General features: G+C 51.5%; 9 protein-coding genes across 9 annotated transcripts; 5 read left to right on the forward strand and 4 right to left on the reverse strand.

Moving 5' to 3' along the window:
* Positions 1–81: 81 nt before the first annotated feature.
* Positions 82–978, reverse strand: T310_3030 (Essential protein Yae1; the record flags this gene model as incomplete). The annotated part of the gene is made up of 1 exon (XM_013474081.1): positions 82–978. The coding sequence occupies one exon, from the start codon at positions 976–978 to the stop codon at positions 82–84; it is 897 nt and encodes a 298-aa protein (XP_013329535.1).
* An 881-nt stretch (positions 979–1,859) lies between these two features.
* Positions 1,860–2,768, forward strand: T310_3031 (uncharacterized protein; the record flags this gene model as incomplete). Its single annotated transcript, XM_013474082.1, has 1 exon — positions 1,860–2,768. The coding sequence occupies one exon, from the start codon at positions 1,860–1,862 to the stop codon at positions 2,766–2,768; it is 909 nt and encodes a 302-aa protein (XP_013329536.1).
* An 858-nt stretch (positions 2,769–3,626) lies between these two features.
* Positions 3,627–5,091, forward strand: T310_3032 (uncharacterized protein; the record flags this gene model as incomplete). The annotated part of the gene is made up of 4 exons (XM_013474083.1): positions 3,627–3,882; positions 3,945–4,431; positions 4,532–4,837; positions 4,911–5,091. The coding sequence occupies 4 exons, from the start codon at positions 3,627–3,629 to the stop codon at positions 5,089–5,091; spliced, it is 1,230 nt and encodes a 409-aa protein (XP_013329537.1).
* A 247-nt stretch (positions 5,092–5,338) lies between these two features.
* Positions 5,339–7,459, reverse strand: T310_3033 (SD08430p; the record flags this gene model as incomplete). Its single annotated transcript, XM_013474084.1, has 2 exons — positions 5,339–5,687; positions 5,739–7,459. 2 exons carry the CDS (start codon positions 7,457–7,459, stop codon positions 5,339–5,341), a joined length of 2,070 nt encoding a protein of 689 aa, XP_013329538.1.
* A 489-nt stretch (positions 7,460–7,948) lies between these two features.
* T310_3034 (uncharacterized protein) lies at positions 7,949–9,133 on the forward strand (the record flags this gene model as incomplete). Its single annotated transcript, XM_013474085.1, has 3 exons — positions 7,949–8,018; positions 8,093–8,197; positions 8,259–9,133. 3 exons carry the CDS (start codon positions 7,949–7,951, stop codon positions 9,131–9,133), a joined length of 1,050 nt encoding a protein of 349 aa, XP_013329539.1.
* A 584-nt stretch (positions 9,134–9,717) lies between these two features.
* Positions 9,718–11,252, reverse strand: T310_3035 (uncharacterized protein; the record flags this gene model as incomplete). Its single annotated transcript, XM_013474086.1, has 2 exons — positions 9,718–10,338; positions 10,374–11,252. The coding sequence occupies 2 exons, from the start codon at positions 11,250–11,252 to the stop codon at positions 9,718–9,720; spliced, it is 1,500 nt and encodes a 499-aa protein (XP_013329540.1).
* A 1,707-nt stretch (positions 11,253–12,959) lies between these two features.
* T310_3036 (Multidomain presynaptic cytomatrix related protein) lies at positions 12,960–14,429 on the forward strand (the record flags this gene model as incomplete). Its single annotated transcript, XM_013474087.1, has 4 exons — positions 12,960–13,049; positions 13,255–13,495; positions 13,559–13,645; positions 13,705–14,429. The coding sequence occupies 4 exons, from the start codon at positions 12,960–12,962 to the stop codon at positions 14,427–14,429; spliced, it is 1,143 nt and encodes a 380-aa protein (XP_013329541.1).
* Positions 14,430–15,907: 1,478 nt separating this feature from the next.
* On the forward strand, positions 15,908–17,077 carry T310_3037 (uncharacterized protein; the record flags this gene model as incomplete). The annotated part of the gene is made up of 1 exon (XM_013474088.1): positions 15,908–17,077. One exon carries the CDS (start codon positions 15,908–15,910, stop codon positions 17,075–17,077), a length of 1,170 nt encoding a protein of 389 aa, XP_013329542.1.
* A 333-nt stretch (positions 17,078–17,410) lies between these two features.
* T310_3038 (uncharacterized protein) lies at positions 17,411–18,812 on the reverse strand (the record flags this gene model as incomplete). The annotated part of the gene is made up of 2 exons (XM_013474089.1): positions 17,411–17,749; positions 17,823–18,812. 2 exons carry the CDS (start codon positions 18,810–18,812, stop codon positions 17,411–17,413), a joined length of 1,329 nt encoding a protein of 442 aa, XP_013329543.1.
* Positions 18,813–20,165: the final 1,353 nt, after the last annotated feature.

Here is a 20,165-nt window from a genome sequence, read left to right on the forward strand (position 1 = left end):
TTGTTTCAGATACGGTCACCGCTGGAAGTGCTGTACGATTCAGCTCGGTTCCCTAGCGTTGTTGTCGACCTCCTGCTCCTCCTATTCCAGCGACTCCATATTCTCCTCCCATTTCGGCACTGCGACTCTCTTCTCCCATTTGGAGACGACCGCTTCTGCTTTCCTCGCAAGCTGTGTCTCTGGTTTTTCTTCCTCAGTGCCATCCTCCTTGGCAGTCACGTTCCCAAAGACAGACTCCACGCTGAGCTCCTTCACGGCCGTCTGATAGAGCTGTCTGACTTTTTCGATTCTTTTCTCCCTCGCTTCCCTGTCGGCTTCCGATTCGACTGTTTTTGTTTCAGCAGTTCGTTTCTTAACCGGCCCGGATGAAGGCCGCGTCTCCAGCCCCTTCAGGACCCCCTCGAGTATCCCCAGCACCGCGCCCACTCTCAGCCCAAACTGCGCGCCGACGGGGAACCCAGCGTCAAACCCGCGCTGGACATGTTGCGACTTGGAGAACGAGATGCCGTCGCGATATCCAGCCGTGACGTGTTGGCGACGGAGGGAGGGGAGATCAGAGGGTTCGACGGCCGACGGTGCGGGCCTCGCCGGGTCTGCCGTCGTGGGCTGCAAGCCGGATTCTGGGGTGTTTGAGAAGGCAAGGCCATCTCCGGGGGGTGACGAGCCAAAGACATCATCGAGAAGGTTGTCTCCAGCCGGCGTGGCCTGTTCTGGAGCATTCTCCACGTCGGTTTGCGTGGAAGTCATGGTGGTGGTGGGAGAGGGCGGAGTAGAGCCCGCCACCGAATGGGCCGAGCTGGACGGCGACGGGGGCATTGGAGGAATCTGGCCGTAGTCTTGATCTTTGTAGTATTGTCGCTTGTCCTCCGTCTGGGGAGAGTCTCGCGATGCCCTAGAATTTGCCCCGTGAGATGTAAAGTCGGACGTAGCACGTAGCTCCGGTTTTTTTTTCTTTTCTTGCCCCGCCAATGTCATCATGGTGGGGTTCGTCCCCTGGTTGCTCGCGGGAGCGATCCGCAGCAGTACGGAGTTTATCGTTTGAATTGAATTGATTAGGTACTATCTAAGATTCTTACTCCGGTTCCAGTTCAGAGTAGATATAATGTGAACTGTAAGCCCCTTCTTACTCCTAAAGAACATATAAAGTTTTTATATAAATTCTTTTTTAAAAAAAAAAAGCCGAAAGATTCGTATTCTCCACACAACATCAACGCAAAAGTAGCCACCACCATCAAGTGTAGTAGTATCACTTGGAGTTTATATATAGAGAGATTAGTTACAAAAATACCCTATACGTTATGGAGATAGTAACAATTGTATTGCGTTGAAGTGTGCTACTATTGGAGGATACATCCGCAGATATATATATCTTGGGTCGTTTTATATAAATTGTGGAAACTTGAGATTTGAATCCTCGACTTTTTATTTGTACTCCACATCTATGCAAATGATAAAAAGTTTATATACAAAGTTTGTCGTATTCCTAAGACTTTATTTATTTATTTTCTTTTTCTAAAAAAAAAATACAGTGGTATCATACAATCCATTGAGAAGTAACTGATAAAAAGGCGCCAACTTTTGAGGGAACTGGCATAGCCAATCGGCAGGGAATCGTCCCGACGGAACGGATTCCGAAGGTATACTACAGCAAGTTGCTCCGACTTGATATATATATATGAGACCTTATCAGATAATTCCTTTATTCTATTTTATAAAATTTCATAATATCTATGATACCAAGAGTGCTCATCCTAACTGGAAAGAGGAATTTATTCGTCGATTTATATACTATTAAGTACCCCTAGCTATACACGTATAGCTACTCACGTGCCCATTCTGTCGGTCCGACTACAAACAGCATGTCTCTTGGATCAAGTGCAAGAACAAGCAGATACAGACAGAGACTGCTGAAGGCAGCCTTCGTCCTTATTCCAGTTGGTTCCGTTGGTTACTATGGCGTCCAGCGATGGCTAAGCTCCCTCGAAGCTCGGTATCCGCCGTTATCACCGGCCGACGTGACGACTACCACGACGACAGTCCTGCGCACTCCCTGCAACCCTGATACCCAACGTTGTGCATACATTGACGTCTACACCGCGCGTGTACCACTGCGAATTCTACAACAACTCCAACAACGACAGGCCCAGAGAAGAAGAAAAGACGACAACAATGACAAGGACAACCTGCACGTCACGTGGGCAAAGGCATTCCTGGGCAGTCGCGTCATGCGCGCAGAAGCACCTTTTGTCGGGTTGGCCAGCACCAGTGATGACATTGACAGATCGATAAAATTCCTCGCTGTCGACGAGGACGTGTACCAACACGGTTCACTCGCCTTCATCAAGGACCAGAATACGCGGACATCTTCAGGAACTGTCGATAAGAAAGACATCCCTGACGAAGCCAAACCGGCTGAAGGCGTTCTTTTCTGCTGGCACATGCCCGACGAACCCCGGCGATTCTTCGAAACAATCGCCCGCTGGGGATATCCGTGGCGACTGATGTCCGGAGGACGGCACGAGCTGAGCGTGTCGGCTCCGTTCATCCCAGATGAAGATGATCGTCATCAGGACCGGAATAATGAGCCCGTGGTCGAGGTGCGGTTTGCGACCGCTCACGATTACGAGGTTGTGCCGGAGGAAGGGCCTCTGGAGAAGCAGAAGATCATCCCTGTTTGGACGCTGAGACTGCATCGGGCGTATGCGAGATTTTTGCTGGACATGGCGGTCAAGGAATTGATTGCAAGTTCTGAGCAGGAAAACCGCTGAAAGGTTGCCTGAGTTTCTGTGAATTCTTTCGTCCATTGAACGAGTGTGTTATATGGTGAAATTGCGAAGTTTGACCGTCATATTTCTATACTCCACAGCGTATTACCTTTTCACGCAATGAGCGGAATATACCTTACCGTCTATCTGTCTGACCTTATTTCGCTCATAGTTTGATCGTTATACCATATCGTTATACTATCATTCCATTTCCTAGCTATGTGTGGTTTTGAATGACATGGATGGCACGATCGATCTGATAGATAAGGAGTTGTACGGCATAGAGTGACAGTACTATACTGCTATTTATTCTTTAGTTCCACGATTGCATCATTCCAGACTAATGTATCTAATTTGGCGCGTGCGCGGGGTGGTCTGACGAGCTCGAGCTTATGGTGCGGGGCAAATAAGCACTTAAAGGTCAGGTTTCATCAAACTAGCACTTGACATGGTCGATATGAGACACAGAAAGGTAGTCCTTTTAATATAAGTTGGTGAGGGAGCCTTGACAAATCCATCCAGTTGTACTGATTCGTGTATATATCGCACCCCATCGAATCCAATCAGAAAAATCTAATCTAAAATCCAATCCTACATTTAAAGTTCATCGATAATCGGATCTACTTACCGTTCAAGGATGATGGATGATGGATTTCTGCATGCGTGACATTGCACCACGATCACGCAACTCGCTCCGTCGAACGTGATTTGCGAGTTGGCAAGTAAGCAGGTCGTATTGACAGGCCTTGCATCTAGGTATATATAAGCTATACACGATAGCCCACATTGCAGATAGTAACATTCTATTTGTGATATTGTATTCACAAGTTCGTCGATCCTGCACTCTGTATATCTGACGAAATGGCCACAGCCGTCATCACCGCACCACAGCAGCCCGATATCGAGTACGCGCCCAACGTCGAGAAATGGCGCGCAAGGACCCAGCGGCGCCTGCAGACGGAGACTCTGACCAAAGAGCTTCCGCCGGGATTTCCCAAGAAGCTGGTCTCCGATCTCGTCTGGGAAGGAGACGAGATCAAGGGGCGGTATAACTGGATCTACGAGCTGAACGAGGCGGAATTAAACGAGATTGAGAATGCGCTGGAGCACTTTAAGTGTATTCTCCCTCTTGCCGCTTAACTAGTGATGGCGCTGACAGATCTGTCTGATATACTACAGCTTTAAATAAACCTCTTGGATATATTGACCAGGATACCTTCCCCCTTCCAACGCTGCATGCGACGCTGAGGGACATTTCCAAGGAACTTCACGAGGGTCACGGATTCAAGGTCCTCCGCGGTCTCCCTGTTGACAAGCACACTCGAGAAGAGAACATTATTATTTACGCTGGCGTCTCATCGCATATCGCTCCGATACGAGGCCGACAAGACCGTCAATTTGAGGGCAAGCCGGCCGATGTCGTGCTGAACCACATCAAGGATCTGAGCAACACGGCTGATAAGGACCGCATTGGAGCTCCGGCCTACACGACTGAAAAACAGGTCTTCCACACCGATGCAGGCGATATTGTCTCGCTGTTTGCGCTCAGCGTCGCTGCGGAGGGAGGTCAGAGTCAGCTGGCTAGCAGCTGGAGGGTGTATAACGAGTTGGCCGAGACGAGGCCGGATCTGATTCATACGCTGGCAGAAGACTGGCCGTTTGACGGGTAAGGCAGAGCAAGACGACAGACTTCATAAGGCAAAGAAAAGGGATGTGCAATTTCTAACATCATCTTCCAACTCCATATATATATATACTACGTACAGATTCGGAAACCCCCAATACCCCTACCACAACCGCCCTCTCCTCTTCCACCAGCCCGCAACAGCCACCAGCCCCGAGCGCGTCCTCATCCAGTACGCCCGCCGCAGCTTCACGGGGTACCAGGCGCTGCCGCGATCGAAGGACATCCCACCGATCACGGAAGCGCAGGCCGAGGCGCTCGACACGCTGCACTTTCTGGCGGAGAAGTACCACCTGGCGCTCGATTTCCGCAAGGGTGATGTGCAGTATATCAACAATCTGAGTATCTTCCATGCGCGGGAGGGGTTTAGGGATACGCCGGAGCAGCAGTAAGAATTACTCTCCCTCAAGGAAAGAATATTGCGTGTAAGTTTTGTTGCTGATTTTTGTTTTCTTTTCTAGACGCCATCTCGTCCGACTCTGGCTGCGCGATCCCGAATATGCCTGGCCTACGCCAGAACCGCTCAAGTCCCGCTGGATTAATGTGTATGACGACGTGAAGCCTGAAAACCAGGTGTTTCCGCTGGAACCGACGATTCGCAGCGCGAGCGCTGGCGGTTCCAAGCATTCGTCGGGTTATTGAATTGGTACAGACCGCTGGGGCACAAAGAGAAATGATACTTTGTATGTACGTACGAAATTTCGTTAATGATAAAACAGCAGTAGTTCTGGTGTTAGTCCGGGCAGCTTAGGTTACAGTTTCACGAAACATTGCATGTCCTCGACCAACTCCGGGTATATTGCATGTCTCGTCTAAAGGTAGAGCATGTATAGCACCAGTACAACAAACAAGCATCTAATCGATCGCTCGTACCGCTGTCCATCAACGATTAATCTCTATTCCCACCCCCAGACATTACCCTCCACGCCCGCAGGGGAAGCGCCTGCAATTTCAATGCCGCCGGTTTGATATAGTACCAAAAGGTCACGGCGCCGATAATGACACACAGAACATTAGTTATATAGTACCCATCCTGCTCGACGTTACAAGATCCACCCCCATCCTTGCAGCGGTGTTTGTCAGCTTCAAGCACACAGGAGAATGGAGAAGTAACGAGTGGTCCTTTTAGTTTGGCAGGGTCAGGTGGCTCGACTGGCGGAATGCAAGTCGCTTGAGTAAAAAGATCGACAAGCTTGAGGATGAAGAATTTCGGAAAAGTGCCCCCAAGGTTAGAAACACTGCACTCTGTCAGCATAGGTACCAGACGATATCATACGAAGGATACATACGTCGCTAACAGGGTCATGTAGGTTCCTCCAATGGCAGGGTCGGCAATGCGCGCGTGGAAGGCAGAAATAGCGACAAACATGACCGTGTTCATGAAAGTGGACAGCACATGCTCTCCAATGACCACCAGAAGATACCACAGAGGAACCTTCGGCGTAGCAGGATAGATCATCACGGTCGCCTGGGCCACGACGGCGGCAATGAGTCGGCCAACGAACGCCCAGCACCACAGTCTCATGGGAGTATATTGGTTCGACCATTGGCCGGCGTAATATCCCAAACCAATTTCGAACGGGAAATCGATGAGCACCACCAGGGCCATGTTGTCCTGCCCAAAGCCTTTATCCAACAGCTTCAGACTCGTGACGGCGTCGTTCGCCTGAAAGCCAATCTTGGCAATCAGGTGGATGATGATTATCGTCTGGATGTTCTTCAGTTTGAGAACGCTCCACATGCTTCGGTAGACATCGATGATGCTGTCGCGTTCCTTCGTCTTGTCTTCCTTTTTCAGAAGAGCCAGACAAATAGTGACTAGAATGTACGTCCAACCCCAGAAAGTAAGATAGGCTCCAAGAGAGAGAAGACCAGTCTCTCCCTTGGTGGTCCGGAACCAACGATTTGCAAAATCTGGGGAATTGAGCGCTAAGAAAACGGTATATGAAAGGAAATGACCCGCGGTCAAGCCAACTGTCTGGGCCGTGGAGGCATAAGAGATATTTTGCGGCGAAAGGAGCGTTATCGCCCAGCCGTCAACGGCGATATCCTGAGTCGCACAGAGAAAGACGAGGAGAAACCACCACCAGGTAAAACCCCATACACCGGCGCCTCCATTGGCGCCGGCTGCCTTCATCATCTCTTCAATCTGCCCTCCCAGGTAGACCATCGCCAACCCCGAAATCATCTGGATGGGAGTGATCCAGCTCTTCCGTCTGCCGAACCGGGTGCTCCAGATGGCATCCACGATCGGACTCCACAAGAGCTTTAACGAATATGGGTATGATGCCAGAGAAAAGACCCCAATCTGTCCGTAAGAGAGGTGCGGTTTCAGGAGGAACGGGACTGATCCCGTTGCCAGACCCATTGGTACCCCCTGCAAGAAATACAGAAGACACAGAAGGAGAAAGTTCCTTTTGTCATGCTCAGGCAGAGCAAAGAAGCTTGTGTTTTTCATCTTCGGGGTCTGCGGGGTCGGAGGATCGTCATCTAAGGAGAAACTCGACCGGGCCATGACGCGCGCTGCCTGCGCTGCGGAAGACGGCGGCGAGCTGAGGGAGGGGTCTTTCCTCCGCATTTCGATCTGCGAGTTCATGCTGCCGTTGGCGTGGCCGTTCGGGCCTGTTGCAATTGTCAAGCCCGGTGAGGAGCGACGTTTCGATGTGTCACGGTTCTGACGCTTCATCTGTCTCCGTCGTCGATCCGAAGGGTCACCAAGGAGCTGCGCGTTTTCGACTGCGTCCTCGTTCTCGCTGGTGAATTCGTCCTCGTCAGAATACGCGAAATCAGATCCCTCTGCTTCCGTGTTCCTGGCTCTTATCTCGCTGTGGTCCCTGCCTGCTGGAAACGTATCGAGTTCCACGTCTTCCGCTTCGGCGCGTGGCTCACCGTTGTGTTGAGAATTCCGCTGGTTTCCTGCAGGGACATGAAGCGGGTGGGAAGGGCCGTCTGAGGCGTGGTTATGAGCAGGAAGCGTGGAGAAGACTGGGGCAGCAGTATTGATACGCATCCATGTGGCGGGTCTCTGGGAGGCAACCTGGCCTCAACAGAGAAGAGGATAGATGGAATGGATCAAACACCAATGCCGTTGCAGGGCTGGAACTTAAACCGGCTCGAATCCTTGGCAAGATCCGGGTGCCTGAGGACGGTCCTGCAGCATCCAGTCGGAAGACTTCGTGTTTCCACTTGGAATGGTTTCCCGACTGGGCAATCAGGACTTCTCGAGGCTCGACTGAGACGTTTTCCCCTCGATATTATTTCCTATTGCTGGAGGTGCTTCACGCTCCGCAACACGCGATCTGGCAAGGTGGCCCGTTCTGTCGCTTACGTAACCATCCGCATGTAGAAACGGGCCTCGTGGCCGTTCGAAAGGGGAGACACAGACATACAGCAATTGACTCGTGGATTTTCAGGGGATGTGATCACTCACATGAGCTCTCATAATCCACAGGAAATTGAGAATAGACTGATATACAACTACACACGTAGACACAGCACAATGGCTCATGCGCTGGCACTGCGCAGCAGATCGGATTCGAGATCACATGCAGCCGCGACGGATGTGGCCTGTGCGTAGGCAGCGGACGTGGATCTTGTTGCTGTCTTGCAAGCCCAGTTGGTTCACGACATTGCAACTTTGCAGCCTCTTGCACCAGTATTTACTTAGCACCGGCAATGGATCCAACGCCGGATATTGACGCCTCCCTTGAGGCGCTGGACTCGGAGATAGCCAAAATTCGAGCCGAAAGTGAGTTTGTTTTGCACCTCCCAGCTAGTTGATCCGCACTCACCATGTGTTTCCATCACAGTCAAGAATCTCCAAAATAGACGCCATTTCCTGTCGTCGAGTCTTCTATCCTCAGACTACGTCCGGCAGCAGATTCAGAGGGTGGGTCCGTCGTCATCCTCGACAGGAAGCGACGGAGACATATCTCCCCTCGTGGCGAGCGCGGGAAAACATCGCGACTCGAACCGGCATCGCGTCGCCTTCTCGGCCACGACATTCCCATTCAAGGATCCCTCACCGCATTCGGACTCGCCGAATCTCCTGGGAGTGCGCATCGACGTCTGTACGCGCGACGGCAAGTTCGCCAAACCGTACTACGTTCTTCTGAGACGCGAGAAGGGTGGTGACGCGAAGCGACTCGCGGTCCATCGACATACGATACCGGCTTTTATCCCTATCGAGAAGCTTGAGAAGAGGTATCTACCTCGAAGTAGTCGCCAAGACGTGGTGGATGGAGGAGACAATGAGGCGCTGAAGCCGGAGAAGACGAAGAAGCAGGATCTCCCTGCTTTTGTGCGGCATCTACGACGGGAATTAGTCGCCTGGCATCTGCGTCGTGATTCCATCAGGTGGCTCAGGGAGCGCCTCGGATTTTCTGGTGATGATGATGATGATGATGGAGAAAATGCCTCTGAGGATCGAAGACTTGCTTCTCCAACTGCAGATCCAGCACAAATAGTCTCTCTCACGCCGACGTCTCTAGAGGCTAGATACGCGCGGCTGGAATGGCAGGATGGCCGCGTGGGGAGGTTTAAGATCTCCAATTCAGGCCTCGTGGAGCGAGCTGTTGTCATTGGCGACCATGGAAGGGATAAACGTACCGAAGATGCCATGACCGGTGGTGATCGGAGGGTTGAAAACCTCCTTGATCGGCTAAAGCGCAGTAGCCACGGCTGAAGATAAACGAAAAGTGCATGAACCCCGAATCGTATGAGCTAGAGAAATAGCCTCGAAAGCAGCAGGGGCAGGCTTGGCCCACCCACGTCTGCTAATTCAGGATAGTAATCATAACTGATGGATCTGATCGCGAGGACAAAGTGAGAAGGTAGAAAGACAATCTATCCAAGTGCAAATTTGCCTTGTTTATTTTTCGAGGAAATATTATATTATATCTGTCTAGGTAATCTTTGTACTTGTCACATGCTGCTAATAAGATAAAACCCCCCAGGCCAACATTGAATGCAATCTTCAGACGCCTTTGTAAACACAACTGGCCGTAACAGATGCAAGAGTCCAAATAGTATGTATATTCAAAAGATCGAGTCCAATCTGCGGATGCTTCCAGAAAATAATGCAGCAGGTGACCTCAGGTGCAGGAGGGCTGAAAATAAAGAAGAGTAACAAGAAAAAAAAACAATAATGGATATGGGTATCATCAAATAACATTACATTAATGAAATCACAGCCACCTGTGTCAGTCATATGAAAACTTGAAAGGGGCGCCTCCCACATGCACATGCTATATACCTCCAGATCTCCGGTTAGTGCGCAGTCGCGGACGGCCTGTTGTCTACAAGGGGATTATTGAGAGTCGGTATCTCTGGATCCGTACTGCTAAATGATAGCGCCGGCAACGGTCCGTACAGCAGTCCATCCCGCATTTCGAGCTTTTTGCGCAGTATCGCCTCCTCCAGGTTCCAGCGGCGTCTCAGCTTTGCTTTCTTGACGTCGAAGGCCTGCAGGACCGCCTGCTCTTCGCGCTGATGCTCCCTTTCTAGTTCGGCAAGAGCTTCGGAATTTTTCTCGATGAGACTCTCCAATTCCTTTTCTAATCGCGAGATTGTTTCTTGCAATTGCCGCTCCTGTCGGTCCCGAAGCACTTTTAGTCGGGCCTCATGCAGTCGATCCATGGAATCACGATCGAGATACTCCTGCGTCAGCTGCTCCCTCTGGCGACGGGTAATCTTGCGCGTCGGCTGAACAGGGTCATGACCCGAGTCGGACCCCGACGAGGGCGATTGGGGCGGGCTGGGTGTGTTCAGATAGCCTTCCATGTATTTGATGCGGGTTCGAGAATTCCTTTTCTCCCTCTCGAATTCCTTCAGCTGCTCCGCTTCAATAATCAGGTGCCGTTCCTCCATACGAGCCACATGAGCAGCATTCTGCAATCTCGGGAGTCAGTCTATCAGTGGCGTACATACACAGTGAGATTCGGATAAACTCTCACCTGTTCAGACTTAGCCTTCTCCATCCGTTCATTATCCAATTTCTTCTCAGCAATAGCGGCGCTATGTTTTTGCCTCAACGAGTCCAGAGTCTCGTTTTGCAATGCAATAAAGCGCAGCCTTTCCATCTTATGTGACTCGTACATTTCCTTGAGTTCTGGGTTGTCCAAGCTCCTCTGCAATGCTGCCTCATCAAATAGTGGGACCTCCACTTTGAGTATTTCCTCGCCCTCTGAGGTCTCCGTAGGCTCGGGGGTTTCTGCCTTGGTCTCTATAAGAACCGTGTCGACATTTCCCTCCTTTCTTTGCACGGTAATTTGTGTACTCGGAGGCAGGGCCACGCTGGAGGTCGATCGGCGCTTGCGAAACGGAAGCTTACCGATAGCATTGATAAAGCTTGTTCGCTTCCGTCTGGCTGAGCTCGCGGCACTCGACATTGACCCATTGCGCCTTAGTGGGCTGATGTGGGCTAGCCTGCCATCACTGGAGCTAAACGAAGTGAGACGCGTGGACGAAGAGTCGATAGAGGGCAGGCTGCCGGAAGGGACGTTATCGGAGATGGTGGTTTCTGAAAACGAGTGTGCGAGATGGTCAACGGACGTCGCACCGGGAGTAACACAATCCGATAGCGAACTGCGGTCAAGGGAATGGCGTGCAACGCTCGAACTGCGAGGGGATGAAGTGTCCAAAACACCCGACGAAATCGATGCCGCAAACGAAGCCGCGATCTCTATCTCCGGTACTTTGAGTCCCAGCTCGCGCGCTTCCGCGAGAAGCCTTTCTTCAACCTCCTCCTCCGTCTCGCCGTCGGAAAGCCGCAGGACTTCCTCCCGATACCGGTTTTCATCCATTGATGGTAAGAGAGCTTGCCCCGTCCTTGAAGCCACCTTGGAGGATATTTTTCGAGAGATCACAAAGGCAGGACGGGGAATAGGGTGTTATCTGCAAGGCCCTCCTGAACAGCGGCCCCAAAGACGCCCCACCGGCCCGCTGGCGGCATGAGAGAGAGCGCACCGGCGACGGCGACTGAGGTGTTGAACGCGATCACGTCAGATGAGCAGAACCAGCAACTGTGAAGTCGCTGGAGGGCAGTTGGGGATCCTGGAAGAGGATCATGACGGGGGTTCGGATGACAGCGTCTGTCCCTGTCCTTGTCCAATGTCAGGGCTCAGGATCAGCCTGCAGGGGGGAGTTTTTCGGGCATTGCGATTGGGGCTGACCCCTCCGGTTGACGCTGCATGTGACCGCGGCCGGTGGCAGCTTTCCCTGCTAATGCCCACGTGGTTGGTGGACCGTTCCGCCTGCAATTATTTCCACGGTTCTTTTTCATAGAGAGCTCCCCAGGTCTCTGGTTCGTCCTGAAACTGATTCCAGCGCAATAACAGGGACGTTCTGACTGCAGCTGGCAGGCTGTCGAGCAACTACCGAGTATGTTGTGCTTCTGTCCACTGCACGTGCTGCGATCGGCCAGGTGGGGACAGGGCCAGCGGCATCCCGCTATCCCTGCATATTCGGCCGACCCGGTCGTCTGATCGTCTGTCTGATCGCTATTATTATATGCATCTGGACGGAATCGACCATGGCAGGTATCTCCGTAGCACAGCCGTACTCTGTGCAGGAGGGTTTTGCATATATGTGTGCGTCATCGTTCTAATGCCGTTTCGCAGTATCTTGTCATAAGGCTCTCAAGTTACACAGTGCCTGAAGTAGATTGTAACTAGCTGTGTTTCGAAGAGTGGATTATTTAAGCTTCTCATGCTTCTTGGTGGCACCTCGTACCTATTTGGAGTCCATGGCCTGTAAGCTGACACTGTAGTACGCAGTCATGTAGAATCTGCACTTCTACGGACCATGCAATTACGATATCGCTCAAAAATATACATCACAGGGCTCTCGGAGTCTTCTCCGAATCGGACAAGTTCAGCACAACTTGTCGCTAGTAAATTCTGCATTCAATGTTAGAGGGAAGCCACCAGTTATACGTAGAAAAATATATATATATATACCTGAGGTTTCACATTGTCCAGTGTGTGGCAGCAGTCCAGCTCCCCTCGCCATCTTTATAATTTCCACACTGGCATGCTTACTCGATTTCGACCGTATAGACTGATACTACGGCAGGTACATAGTCCTTTGGATTATTGTCAAGAACGGACTCTGGGTCTCCCTGGACATGGTGAAAGTAGAAGCGTTGTGGAATTAACGGTTACGTGCATGTGGCCTGTTGAGCGGGCCTGACGTAATAGGCGGGCCCCCTGGGCGGTAATCCCACACCAAACTGTTTTAAGCACACGCACCTGGCCTCCACCTTTGGCCATCGCCATCGGACTAGCAACGCGGTGTGATTAGCGCCGTTTCAACAGATTCCAGGCTTATCAGCTGCTTAAGCTGTTTAACATCACTCCATGACCGAGATCAGATCAGCGTATTTTTTGCTTGTCTAGTTCTCTGAAATATTCCAATTACGGGAGCACTGTCTCTCGGAAATCTGACGAGGCAGCTGCGAGCAGCTCCATCGCTATCCCTTCTACTAACACGATTGATTGACTCCATCTGAGATGGCGCGACAACCTCGAGAGTCCGATGTACATTTCACGGTCTTCATCCGGCTTCCATTTCCTCGAGGCGACTTTATCGATCCCCCACCCGTGAGTTCTCTCCCACCTCCATGGGCTCCGCAATTCTGACCAGCCCAGGCCGACTGGAACGCCGCCAAAGACCGCGCGCTCTGGGAAATCCTCTCGAGACCTTCAAAGGGAGAAGACATTGATTGTATAGCCACTGGCCCTTTCGTGACGATATGATTCCGCTAACTGCCCTTCAGGGAAGGCAATGTAGGCTTCATTTCTGCAGACTCGCGGGGAACGTTCCGAACAGCTTTCTGACATTCATCACAGCGCTGACGACTTCAACGTGACCCTCCCGTTTCTCCTTCAGCAGGTAGCATGGCTTTACGACCGGCAGTTATCGCAAGTTCGAGCGCAGATGCGGAAAGTCGGCACTACACACTCCCATTCACCATCACCCGCTCTTGGATCGGTATCAGGAAGCGGTGCGCTGGGTGGTCAGGCTATGAAGAGAGCAGGCAGTGGCGGTGGGTTTGACATCAGGCGCCCGGTCATACTTGCTGCATGGCAGAGACGACTGACTGTTACAGGGTCTCGTGGTCCCTCAAGGCTGTCGGCACTACAGAAAGAAACCCCTCCCTCGAGGGTGGAGAGCAGCCCCTCAACCCGTCCTAGAGGTAGTGATTATCCTCCTCTGTCTTATTTCCTGTCTTGTTTTGTTGCTAACAGGTCTCAGGTCCGACATCTGTGCGGACGAGCTCGACAAACACGGTAACCCAGGCCAAGGTAGCAAGAGAACCGTCACCCCAAAGAGTTACACCGGCCGCCGCAAGAGAACGAGAGCCATCCGGCCGAGGAGCGCCCCCCACGAGGCGAGAAAGACCATCTTTGGCCATCCTTCAGAAATCACAAAAGCTCGAGGAGGAGAGTTCGTCATTGTCCTCGTCTGACGAGTCGGACTCGGAATCGGACGATGACGTCCCTAGCAGGATTCCCGGGGTACGGCGGTTTGGCAAATTCTCCATGCACAAGCCTGGTCTGAGAGATGGGCAGGATGAGAATGAAGAGGATGAATCTCCTGCTTTCCTACCTCTCTCCCGAGATGCTCCTCTCAGCACCCAAGGCCGGGATCTCAACGCCACTCTTCGTCTTGAAGAAGACGCTCCCGACACGCACCGGCGACGCGCCACAGAGCATATCCCGCCTTCCAAACAAACGGTGCAAAGTATGTCTCTAAACAGCTCAACTAGCTCTGGAGTTGCTGTCGGGACATCGGAGACGGGAGTTCCTCAACGAGCAGACCGTCCTCCAGGACCGATCAGCCCACAGAGGGCTGTAGGCGCCAAGCGGCCTAGTCCACGACAGCCGGCATCGGGAAAGGAAAGCAGTGAGGAAACTCCTAGTATGGGTAGTAGCTTTAGCGACTTGGATGGTAGGCATTCATTGAACCCTCCTCCCTAAATTCTACAAGCGCCATCTCTCTTGTGAGGTCTCCCAGAACTAACAGATTCCGTCATAGACGCTAGTGTCACTCAGTCCGCGCTGGAAGAAGCGCTCCTGAGCAACATGCAGCACGGTGGCATGGCGAGCCGGATGAGCACGATCAGCCAAGCTCTTCGTAGTCGTTATCTCTGATGCTTTCTGTACGTATGGGCGAATTTGAGCGAATCTGAGTATTTATCTCGGGAAAAGGGAATGATAAGATTCGGGTTCAACTTGGGGGAATTGTGGGCTCAAACTCGACTCTTGTTTGGTCAATTGAAGCTGGATTTGCTCCCCTGTGGATTTCGGGCTCAACCAAACGTCAATCCTTCAGCATTTCATCCCTTCTACTAGTCGCTGAACTGTATAAACGGATTAGTCCGTCGATCTCGGATCCCTATTCTGGATTTTATGTCATCGTTATCAGAGCAATGGTTACTGAGACAGCTTAGTCATTCGTTTTCCTTTTCTGATTGGTTGTAGGTGCCGAGGAATCTGCCCCTCAGCCCCTCCGAGATCGCCCTCTTCAATGCCCGCAGTATTATTACTCCAGGCTCGATGAGAGCATAAGAATGGCCGGTTCCAGGCTGGCGTACGGAGTGGAGCGAAGGATTAGTAACCCGCATCCGAGGAGCATGCACAGTTAAATCGCTTAACTCCGGTGTGCATGTATATACATAGAGACCAACGAATTGAACAAGACAGACCTTTATCGTTGAGTAACAAGCACCTAATCCAGCTAGGTATCTACCAATTTCAACCTTGATATCTGTACTTGCCGCAAAAAAACTAGGTTGTTGGTCCGGATGGAAGGAACATCCGCCGTCAAAAGGATCTACACCTGGAGTTCCACTATCTACGGAGTACATTTCATCACTCCCTTCTGCCCACGGCAAGCTATCCTGTACAATTGCGAGCTCCCAGATCCGTGTGCTGACTTTTTTTCTTCCTCTCCGAGTTAGCGAGGACCTAGCCACCATTTGCGTGGGACTTGTTTGATTATTGATCCTCATCTTCAGCGTCGCCATTCGCCGGATTTCTATGACAATACCTTCCGTCGTTATATACAGCCGCACGACGATTACTAGGTAGCAGCTACTGACTGCAACTTGGGGTGAGTCTCTTGAAAGCTCGACTTCCAACAAGGCGCACCGTTATCGTTCCCCATCTGACAGGCGAGTTCTTCGAATCGACCACTAACCACGACTATCATAACAGAGTGTCCATTCTTACAGGGTGTTGCGAGGCTCACTCAGATTGCATCCCGCGGTTTGTTGCCTGAACGCCTCAGAGGCGGTCCTCAGGCATCAATATTCTCAACGTAACATTACGTTTCTCTCTGTACAGCTGGGACCCATTGGCCAATCGACAGAGCAATTGCATATCCTCTGTGTTTTACTGGAGCTAGATCACATTATTTATATGCTCTTTTACCTGGTCTTATTTTTTGATCCAACATGTCTGAGTCCGCTACAACACGAGAGCAAACTCCAACAGAGGCCGAGTCGAGTTACTTCAACAGTTATCCCCCACCGAAAGCGCTTAAGAACCATGAAGCTCTTGCAAAGGCCTTCATTGAGTACCATGTGGAAGCCAATCGAAGGGTCGTGCTGGTCACGTCGGGCGGAACAACCGTCCCGCTGGAAAATCAGACGGTCCGCTTCATTGACAACTTCTCTGCCGGTACCCGAGGAGCGACTTCTGCGGAGTACTTTCTCGAGGCAGGATATGCGGTGATTTTCCTCCACCGGCAGTTTAGTCTCCTGCCTTACTCTCGACATTACAGCCATTCAACCAACTGTTTCCTCGATTTCATGGACGAGGCCCCATCCGATTCGACCTCAGATCAGGGATCTATTGTCGTCCGAAGTGAGTATCAAGATGCGATGCGTAATGTCCTGCGCAAGTACCGCTACGCGAAGGAAAACAACCTCTTGCTCCTTCTTCCCTTCGTCACAGTCACGGAGTACATGTTTGAGCTGCGGTCACTGGCCAACTTGATGAAACCTCTGGGGTCCAATGCCCTCTTTTACCTTGCTGCGGCGGTCAGTGATTTCTTTATTCCTCGCCACCGCATGGCAGAGCATAAGATCCAATCGTCCGAGGTCCCTGTGTCGGATTCGGATGTCTACACGGGATACAACGAAGATCAACCGTCGCACCGTAGCAAGAAACTCATCATCGACCTGGACCCGGTTCCTAAATTTCTGCACCGGTTGGTTGATGGTTGGGCGCCCCACGGAAGCATGATCGTGTCATTCAAGCTTGAGACAGACCCCAACTTGCTGGTCTACAAGGCGCGGACATCGCTGCAGCGGTACTCGCATCACCTGGTCATCGGAAACTTGCTGTCGACGCGGAAGTGGGAGGTTGTCTTTGTCACGCCGGATCCACCTTTTGAGCGCTGGATTCGCGTGCCCAAATCGAAGCGGAGCAAGAGCATTTCGGGTGCGAAAGCTCAGGTTGGCCTGGCAGAAGGCAAAAAGCTGGATGAAGAGGAAGAGAGTCATACGCAGGACGAATCGTCTTCTGATAAGGAAGGGATCGAAATTGAGAGCTTGATCGTGCCGGAGTTGGTGAAGATGCATACGCAAATGATCGAGAAGGCACGACAAAATACGCAGTGAATGGCGGGTCCAAGAAAGAGATTTTGGCCAACACATCATCAGCTATTGATTATATGATATGTAAGGACTGCGATAGAGTACACATCATGAGAGGGAAACAAAAAGAAAGGAATAGTTTTGAATACATGAATGTTCGAAAGAGATAGTTAGCGATCATAACTTACCCATAGATTCCACCAAATCAACGCCAGTGCTATGCTATGCATGAGAGCTACAGAATTTGTGACAACAGCAAAGACTTCGATAAGTGATCGAGCGACCTTTCGAGCAGCATTTTTTTTAATCACATCTCTTATATATATAATAGCAATGATTGTAGGATTTGTCCGACCCTTAGTCCCAAACTGCTTCGTCGCAGACACCCTTAGCATTCACGGTGGCATTGATGCGTTGCACCATCCACCCGGACTGGACACCGGGCTTTTTAATGCCCAGCCTCGGCGAGTTGGACGTGAGACATTTGGGCAAACCGTCTTCTTCTTCGCTGTGGGTGAAGGAGTACTGCATGCAGTCCGGGTCAAGACGGCATCGCGTCTCGCAATCTTCGACGGATGCGATTTCTTGCTGCTCGTCCAACGAGAGATTGTCCCAGTCTGTCCGGGACCCGATCGTGATCTCGGGAAAGATGCGTTCTCGAAAGACGTCCGAGTGTAGAAGGAGCCCGTGTTTTCTCTGTTGTTGTCGATCTGTTAGCAAATTGCTTTTGCGCATGGATGGAAGGCGGCATTTCAGGGCAGTACGATACCTTGACAAACCAGTCCTGATCGAAACGCCACATCTGCTCGACGTCGAGCGGGGTCAGATGGTGGAAGCCCACGATGGGGTAACACCACGGCTGCCGGTAGAAGGCGTTTGTGAGCGGTTCGACCTCGCCCAGGCGCGAGTTCTGCAGGAGCGGCCACGAGAAGGTGAGAGGGACGCCGGCGTCGGCCAGCACTTTGCCCAGCACGCAATCCCCCGCCCAGTGGCCGTCCGTGTACTCGTCCAGCTCAGCAACCCGCGAGCGACGGTATTCGGACACCAGTCGCATCGCCGGATTGGAAATGATGAAGCCAGAGCCCCCGTGCGCAAACAACACGTCTGCGATCTGCGTCTCCGTTCCCAGGTAGAGAGGCTGGTCCGGATCCAGCCGGGCCAGCCAGGCCATCAGATTGGGCCACTCGATGTGAGTGTCTGCTTCCATGAACACAAACCATTTGGCGTCGGGCTTCCTCTGAAGTGACTCGTCGATCATGGGCAGAAACTTCCACTTGTCCAGCTTCCAGCCGGGATTGTTGGGCATTCCAAACGCGCCGTTTTCTTCCTGCGTGTTGTCGCTGGGCAAGAGACCCGTTCGCCCGTACAGTTGCAGACGATTATAGAGATTAAAATCCGGGACGTTCTGTTTCACCTCATCGTCGACGCTACGCAAGACATCGTGTACCTGGACGCCGCCAATTTTCTCGGCAAAATCGGAGAAGATCACGTAATGTGGGATACAGCGAAACGTCGTCCTCAGATGAACGGGGACTTTTTCCAGGGCCTCTGTCACGCCGGTTTTCAGCACTACCAGGACATCATCGATGCCCGGCATGGGAGGACACAGAAAGTCGCCATCATCTTCGTGAGCTACAGTGTTATCTTGGGCAAAGAGACTCCATTGCGGGCCCCTCAACAACTGGAAGAGAATCACAAAGCCGAGCAGGGGAGAAACGAGTGAAATCCAGCGGCGCGACCGACGGCGGAGAGGAAGCATGAGGCGGGAGGAGCGGCAGGGCCAACAGCGGTGCCGGAGGAAAACATTAGATAGGAATACCGAAGGAGGAAACCAAGTAGACAGGAAACGGAACGATTTATGAGCAGTTGCGACGCATGTTTCGAAAAAAAAAGAGTAGTTTTGCATGCGACTTGTCGTGCGTGGTTGTCTTGAACGAGGAATTATAGCTGCTGAGCTTTTGGAAGCACAGACGCTGATCGACTTGCCGGGGATATTTAGAGCGGCTAAGACTGCGTGTCCATGCCCACCGCGCCCGTCCCGAATGGCTGGGCGCGGGCGGCTGCGGATGCCATCATGCCAGGGGCCAGGCAGTGGTCCCTAGGCGTCTCCCCAGCTGCTGTCCGCGACATTGCTGAGCGCTGACGTTACCGCATTCCTCTTGTCAATGTCCACTATTCCGCGGTGCTCCCTCCACTTCGTTACAACTTATGACCATCAGTTGTTGGCAATTCCAGTTAGAAGAATATTCGCCGTGATACGCCGTCAAGGGGTGGCTAAGAAGGAGCCATAGCGATCTGCAGATCGTCGCGACTCGCGTGGGAACGCCTCATCCGTGGCAGGACGGACGGAGTACGGAGAGGGAGACAAGAGTACGGAGTACATTATCCCATGTTCGTCTATGGCCAGGTTATGAGGCAGAGCACTCCATCGAAGCGTGCATATTATAATTTATTTATAACAACATCTCATCTATTTCCAGCGATAAACTACGAACTATCAAATCAACCTGAGGCCAACAATTCAATTCTTTTGAAACACGGCACAGACAAGGATAGCCGCCGTTATTAGACGGTTGGAGTCTTGGCGAACGCATAATCCATGACTTAACGCCAGGTTACCAACATACAGAGTACGAGTCCCTAATAGCTGGTGACGTATGTCCTACTCCGTACTTTACCTCTCTAGCCTAGGTAGGTAGGCACCTAGGCAAGTTAGGTCCACCTGCACACTGTCAGTCTTGGTAGGTTCTCCGTATCCATACCTAGTACGAAGTATACTTAGAAGTACGGTAGTACCAACCTAACTGTGGCGTCGTCCATTTACTATTTTTCAAGGTTTATTTCTACCTAAACTAGGTAGGTAATAGTTCTTAGGTAGCAGGGGTTTGAATGGGGGCGGAGGTAGGTAAGTTAAGAAAGAAGCAAAAAAACGAAGTTTGAACTTTTTTTTTTGACAAATCCTTAGGCTTAGGTTAGAACTTTCCCGAAGGTCTAGACTTGAATGGACTGACTGCCACGCGTAGTACATACGGAGTACGACCTCACTAGTTAAGTTGACAGCTAGTCTAATATTAATCCATGTCTGATTTCTATTCTAAGAAAAGAAACATGT

Source organism: Rasamsonia emersonii, assembly GCF_000968595.1.
Source record: "Rasamsonia emersonii CBS 393.64 chromosome Unknown ctg1118621760048, whole genome shotgun sequence".
NCBI classification, from domain to species: Eukaryota; Fungi; Ascomycota; class Eurotiomycetes; order Eurotiales; family Trichocomaceae; genus Rasamsonia; species Rasamsonia emersonii.